This window comes from Copadichromis virginalis, linkage group LG22, assembly GCF_057382275.1.
Source record: "Copadichromis virginalis isolate Kocher_CV1m ecotype Utaka linkage group LG22, C_Virginalis_male_GT1.1, whole genome shotgun sequence".
Classification (NCBI taxonomy): Eukaryota; Metazoa; Chordata; class Actinopteri; order Cichliformes; family Cichlidae; genus Copadichromis; species Copadichromis virginalis.
In genome coordinates this window covers 24,414,246-24,421,478 of record NC_140638.1, presented here as the reverse complement: position 1 = coordinate 24,421,478, position 7,233 = coordinate 24,414,246, and the positions used below count along the sequence as shown (strand labels likewise).

At 38.8% G+C, this 7,233-nt stretch overlaps 1 protein-coding gene across 1 annotated transcript; it reads right to left on the bottom strand.

Annotated features, from left to right (window-relative positions):
* Positions 1-1,554: 1,554 nt before the first annotated feature.
* On the bottom strand, positions 1,555-6,684 carry LOC146683399 (gap junction beta-3 protein-like). The gene is made up of 2 exons (XM_085445550.1): positions 6,295-6,684; positions 1,555-1,650 (listed from the first exon to the last, which is right to left on the bottom strand). Exons 1-2 carry the CDS (start codon positions 6,682-6,684, stop codon positions 1,555-1,557), a joined length of 486 nt encoding a protein of 161 aa, XP_085301676.1.
* Between the last annotated feature and the right edge of the window lie 549 nt (positions 6,685-7,233).

Sequence of the window (7,233 nt, the reverse complement as noted above, 5' to 3'; positions counted from 1 at the left end):
TCAACCCACATCACCGGAAAACAGCTAACACCAGATAAGGCAGCGTGGTGCAGCCCGAGACAACAGGATTGGAACATCTAAATAATTGTGCGAGCACCTTCAAAAGGTTTGTCGATTGACCAAAATTATGAACACGCAGTGCAGCAGGAGTTAATAGTCTTAATACCCAGGGATAAGCAGGGGAGCATGGCTGATGTGTTGAAACTGGAATTTTGTGACACTTAGTTTTGGCAAAATACAACTAAAATTATAACTGGCACTAATCAACATTAACCTGAAACTGAGGATTTTCGGACAATATAAATTAGACTAAACTAGCAAAGACTTGGTAAACATTGATTACACCTGGTACAAACATCAAGACTGATGACTATTGTAAATCTGGAGTCGAAACTAAAATAAAAAATAAGAACTAATGAAAATAGTAAAACGATTTGAACCCTGGTGTGGAGTTTTGCAACTCTGACCAGGAAGCAATATAAAATGGATTGTTGGAACAGTTGGCGTTAAAGTCTCTTTCGGCACTCCAGTCTACGATGGCATTGAACATCTTTAGCCGTTGAACATCTTTAGGGCGGAAAAGGGTTGGTGTGACCAACGGGTGGTTTGGCTTGTTGTAAGTATATTTTGAGATCAGGTGGCTCTGGATAGACCAGTTACCAGGTCTTGGAAAGAGGACAGACTCATTAAATGAGAAGAAGGAAGTTCCTGGGATTGAAGATCCTCTGGGTGAGTGGTTGATTGAAAACATTCATAAAATAAAAGCTATCTGTTGTTATTGATTGGTAATAGATTGATAATTGGCCACATTTACGGCTGTGTTGACTTGTTGTGGACGTAGTCTGCCTCATGTTTGAGCACTCTGACTAAACAGGTTGAAAATAGACACATTAGATGAGAAGAGTATGCAGCGCCACCCTGTCAGACCCCAGTGACGATGGAGCTCAGTGATGAATCAGGTGAGCTGCATTTATGGCTGTATCATGGCAGAGTTTCCCCTGCTGTGGTCAGTGAAGAAAAATCAGGAGAATGTCAAATTTAAGAGAGCCATCTATAAACGTTTATGTGTCAGGTTGAATGGGACAAAAGGGGGTGTTTTACTGTTGTTTTAATATCAGCATTTTATTGTTGTATGAGACTTATGCAACGAGCATTTATAGAATGGACATACCAGTGTGTGGACATAAAGTAAACCTAGAGAATGCTGATGCTCCACCATTTTATTAAACTTTTTCCTTTCTTTTTTTAGTTAAACAAGAGGAAGGGGTGGGGGTGTGGGGGATGAGAGAGAGGCAAGAAATGTTAAGTAGACAGAGAACAGAGACTCTTATCTCTCTTATTAAAACCTAGCAACCACATCATCTACAGCCGTGCCGGCTGTAGATGATGTGGTTGCTAGGTTTTGCTAGGTTAAGAGGCCACAGAAGTGGTTGTCAGTAGTGATATTACCGCATAAAAACAAGCTATTATGGGATGTAATTGTACTGACTTATAGATTTTAACATTTAAAATACAAGTGCACATTTTGGTCAAACTGCAATTAAAGCTCTGTGGTCACTTGCAGTTCTTCCCTGCTGGGTTTTCTGCTGAGCCGCCCAGTTCAACGTTGCGGGTGCTCAGCCAATCAGAGTTTGCCTGTTTAACTCTGCACTGTGAATACACGCAATTCTGAAAATCCAGAAAGAAATGCTTCCCGCAAAACGTTGAACTTGGACACTTGGGACTCTTGGTGGGTGCTCGGTGGGTTGTCGTTTACAAAACCCTTTAGGAAAACTGGTCCTGGATTTGGATTAAATAAACTACCCATGCAGTATGAGGAAATACACCATTTCTTTACACAAGACATTTGACTAATACATTCTTGGCCTAAATGAATTTTGTTTTACAAAATAAGCATTAACTGTAAATACTTAAATTTAGATAGTTTCAGGCATCCAATTTCAGTGCGGGTCTGGTGTGCTTATTTATAGTTCTATATTCTGTATTTGTGGACTCCAATAAAGTAGCTTTCCTTGATCCTTTCTCTCTTACACTGGTCAATTGTGCATCCCTCACTTCCTCCACTGTCTGAAACGTGCCATTTTAGCTAATTCCCTTACATTTGAAGACAGTTTTCTCCTTTAATGGCACACGAGCATGTTAATGCTGCCCATGCACAACTACTCATAATACCAAGTACTCATTCTAATATACAAGGTTACCATGTTACTTGTCACCAAGGAAACTATGACGAGCTATTACTGTATAAAAAGAAGAAGAAGGAAAGCATAAAGAGTCATTTTCTGTCTTGCTGACGTCCTGGTAAAAAGTAAAGAGGACATTTTATGCTCATTTAAACACTATGAAAAAACCTCTAAAAACAGTTTTGTCTGATTAGAGATGCATAAAGAACTGTTTTCTAAACTCTCAATGTTTAGGAGAGGGAGATTAAATTTTAGCAGGGTGAACATCAATTTCAGAGAGGTTTTGCTAAAAATGCAGGTGTTTTAGAATAGAATAACCCTGTAATTGTCCCACAAGGGGAAATTTGGTTGTAACAGTAGCCAGAAAGACACATATACAAACAAACAGTACACAGGACACAGAACAGAAACATACACAATTTTTCATACATATTTACATATGGACAATGTTTACTATAAACAGAGTACTGTACAGTTATTAAATTAAATAAAAATAACTACAGATAAGAGGCAAACCAGGTTGTAGTGCAAATCGGTTGATTAAATTATTGCAGTTACAGCGCAGATGTAAACATCTATGTTTGTTGGGAGCGGTTTTGATTGTATAGTCTGACAGCTGCAGGGAGGAAGGACCTGCAGAAGCGCTCCTTCATGCATCGAGGATGCAGCAGTCTGTCACTGAAGGAGCTCTGCAGTTAAGCAACATTTACATGCATGGGGTGGGAGACTGTCCATCAGAGATGTTATTTTGGCCAGAGTCCTTCTGTCCCCCACCACCTGTACTGGGTCCAGGGTGCATCCCAGAACAGAGCTGACCTTCCTGATGAGTTTATCCAACCTCTTCCTCTCAGCTGCCGATAAAGTGCTGCTCCAACATACCACACTGTAAAAAATGACGGATGCCACCACAGAGTCATAGGTCTTTAAAAGCGCTCCCCGGACTCCAAATGACCTCAGCCGCCTCAGCAGGTCAAGTCTGCTCTGACCCTTCCTGTAAAGTTCATCAGTGTTGTGGCTCCAGTCTAGTTTATTATTCAGGTGAACACCCAGAAGAGTATCAAGAATGAAAATGTATCTCACTGAGACAGTAGATGAATATATCACTTCATGTTTTTCTTCCTGAACACCTGGCAGAACACATTTTAGGCTAAAGAGAAACCTGTTTCCTAACTCCTCACAAGAAAGTGCAAAAAGTCTTGTAGAAATGGGACAGTTGAACCAAATGAGCAAATCACTGGATAAACACTGCTGGAAAGCACCATTTATATGTATATCCTGAAATGTTAGTTTACATCCTCACAGCTTGGATAGTCTGCATACCATCTAGCAATAGATGCATGGAAAAGTCTTAATGTCCCTGCACTGAAAGATTATGCGTAATTGGCTGAGAATGTGAAAGCATATTTTCAAAATGACAAAGCTACTAATTGAGTGCCAAAGCCCCATTAGGGAATGCATGAAATAAAACATTGGAATAGGAACAACATTCCTTCCCCAAAAGTCCCTCAACTGGGCTCTTAATAATAGTAATAATAATAACAACTTTATTTATAAAGCACTTTCAAACAAAGTGCTGAACAGTTTTTTGAAGATAAAAAGACAAATACATAAATAAAAGTAGTGCAGAAAAAACAATACAACTTAAAAACTGATAACATTTAAAAGCTGATAGGCATAGAATTAAGACACATAAGATAGAGTAAACAAGTGAGTCTTTAATTTGACTTTAAAAACCTTCACAGAGCATACTGCCTACCTAATATCTTGAGCGAGGTTCTTCCACAAAATGGGGCACGAAAAGAAAAAGCATGCTCCCAAATAGTCTATTTTCTGGCTTTAGGAACTTTTAGAAGGCCAGTATCCTGAGATCAGAGAGCTTGGGATGGAACAGAGGTGCCAAAGGTCAGAGAGATACAAAGGTGCCAAACCATTTAAAGCCTTGTAGATGAGCAACAAGACCTTATAACCTGCTCAAACTTCACAAGGCAACCAGTGAAGAGATTTCAGTAATGGGGTAATGTGCCCAAATTTCCCAGTTTTGCTGGAGATTTAGGAATTAAAATATCAAATACAATTCCTAAATGGTCTAAAATAGATAAAACACAAGTTTCAGTCATTGATACATTCAGTCCATAACCCAAGACAAAGTCTAGAGTGTGGTCTTTAGGTGTTGGCCCAGACACAAATTGTGTGAAATTTGTTAATTAATCTTAATTAATCTTAATTCAAGTATGCAAATTAAGATTTTGCCAGCTCTTGTGGAAGTTTTCATTTAATAAATCCTAAATGGCGAGCGGTAGCCACCATCCTTTAATAAAGAACAGAACAAAACCAAGCTTGGTGAGAACAGCCATCACAGGGCAAATGACCAGCAGAGCCTCTCCCAAGCCTGGCACAGCCCTGGGTTTAAATACCTTCCACAGAACAAAAGACAATACACAGCTGAGAGTTCACAAACATGTGGGATCCCCCCCCCAACTCTCTGCCTCACCCGGCTGTTTAATGGCTTATTCCAGCCTTTTGATGATGTAATCAATTAATACAAGAAAAAAGATTCATGAATTAAGTAAAAACTGGACGTACAGCAGCTTCACAATGCCACAATTCAAGCAAAATAAGTCAGATTGTATTCCAATGTGTTGATCAACACAATGTGTTGCCTCGTTTGTTGACATAAAACAGCTCAACTTCTTTTATATGGTAGGTAATTAAGGTTAAAATTTACTTACGCTGTAATTATGTGTTTTAGCAACAGTGATGAGTTGCCTCTACTTTCAGATGAAACTCACTATGACTGCTATCACTTCAAACGAGGTGAACTATACTATTTACGTATTCCTGACAGAGGTGTGGACTCGAGTCACATGACTTGGACTCGAGTCATTAATTTAATGACTTTAGACTTGATTTGAAAAAATGTTCTAAGATTGTGACTTGACTTGGACTTTTACACCAATGACCTGAGACTTGAATTGGACTTGAACCGGTTTACTTGAAAAGAATTGATATTTCACCCCAAATATAAAATTTAACATACATATTATATAGAAAGTGTGCACCATTAATTCAATTCATTGATTCATTTATTCAAACCACACTCCGTACTATGTGTGCGTGAGCTGTAGCACTGCCAATCAAATTAACCAGATTAAAAAAAAAAAAAAAACGCTCAAAAATGCTGCAAGGAGTTATTTTTTTCAGGTACATAAACTATGAAGTAGTCAACAAAAAACTGAAATGCAATATGCAAAACATGCAAGAAGAGAATCACAGACAGAGATGGAACAACTTCAACTTTCTCCGACAGTTGAAGTTGCATAAAGAACGGTAGGTGGTGCTTCTCTTTTGCTATGATGAGATAGCTGACTTCATCTAACTAGCAAATCTTGTCCATGCTCCGTTGGTGATACAGGTTTTTTTAAATGTGTATGATATTTTTGTCATGCGATTTTAAAGCCGGCCCTACAAGCGCATCCAATAATAAGCTCTTGTTATGACGATTAATTAGTTTAAAAAAAATAAATAAATAAATGACCCTATGAAAAAATTGGAACATAAATGAGGATTCTTCAACCTTCTATAAACTATATAATGAAAATTCCTGATATTTACCAAAATCAGTCAAAACAAAAGTGAACACTTGGTAGAGACGTTTCTAAACAGCAAATGAAAGTGAAATTAAAGACAAGAAAAAAGACACCATGTTACAGACATAATAGTCCCACATTCCACTGTAGGGATATATTATATGGCTGTTTAAAGGAAGCCTTGAAAGCATAGAACCACTTAAAATAGAGTTTCTTTCAGTATCAGATCGATACTAGGGTGATATGATCTGTACTTTGTTTCTATCCTCTAAGTTCAGTATATATATATTTAGAAATAAAAAAATACATCAGACATACACTGTGAAAAATATCTGAATGTCTTTGCAATACTTGATATTGATAGATACCAAAATTTGCATTATCGTAGACCACTCTTGCAAAGTCACACAACTTCACATCAGTTTGGTGGAGCTTGTTGCTCATACATTATAATTGCAAATCTCCTTCCATGTGTGGCATACACAATAACAGTGGAATTAAACATTAGCACCCTTCATTCTTACCAGGTATGTCCACCACAGCCCTCCACGTTTCTTCCCAGGGCGGGCATACACGTGTTTACCCTCATGGGTGGTGGTGTACTTTAAGTCCTTCATCTCTCGATATTTGACATGGGCAACAACCATCAGCGACGGGCATGTGACGAAGATGAGCTGCAGGGCCCACAGGCGGATGTGGGAGATGGGGAAGAAGTGGTCGTAGCACACGTTGGTGCAGCCTGGCTGTTTAGTGTTGCATTCAAAATCTTTGCTCTCTTCACCCCACACTCGCTGAGCCGCCACCACAAACACCATCACCCGGAAGATGAAGACCACTGAGAGCCAGACCCGACCAAACACTGTGGAGTAATTGTTGACCCCACTGATGAGGTCCTCCAGCCAATTCCAATTCATGACTGCTGTCTTGGAGGGGGACAAGGGGACAGAAATTTGAGGAGTATGTTTGACCTCCTGAAGAGATCAGGTGGAATGAAGTTCCTGATCCAAACCTGAGCAATGAAACAAGAAAATATGTTAGAAGAATCTTTGTAGTTAAAATACTTGAAGCAGTATGATGCCAGTCAGTGGTTTGTAAAGTCCTGGTCCAAAAAGTTAAATATAATAAAAGCCTCTAATTTAAGTTAATGTCCTAAATAAAGATAGAAAGAAAATATTAACTTCAAGTACTGACTGAGACTGTAGTGTTTAGCTATATACAATGAGATCATATGCATGACACACACACACACACACACACACACACACACACACACACACACACACACACACACACACACACAATTCTGTTTTATTCATTTAGTGCTAAATAACAACAACAGGTGCACAGTAAGGTAAAGACCCTACAATAATACAGAGGAAACCCCTACAATCATATGACCTATTTGAACAACTGCTTAGGCGACAGTGGGGAGGACGAACCCTCCAGAAATAAAATGCTCAATG

Coding starts and splice junctions, on each gene's coding strand:
- LOC146683399 (XM_085445550.1), bottom strand. CDS start 6,684: ATGAATTGGAATTGGCTGGAGGACCTCATCAGTGGGGTCAACAATTAC. Junction 1,651..6,294: donor GGCTGTGGTGGACATACCTG/GTAAGAATGAAG, acceptor GTGTATTCACAG/TGCAGAGTTAAACAGGCAAA.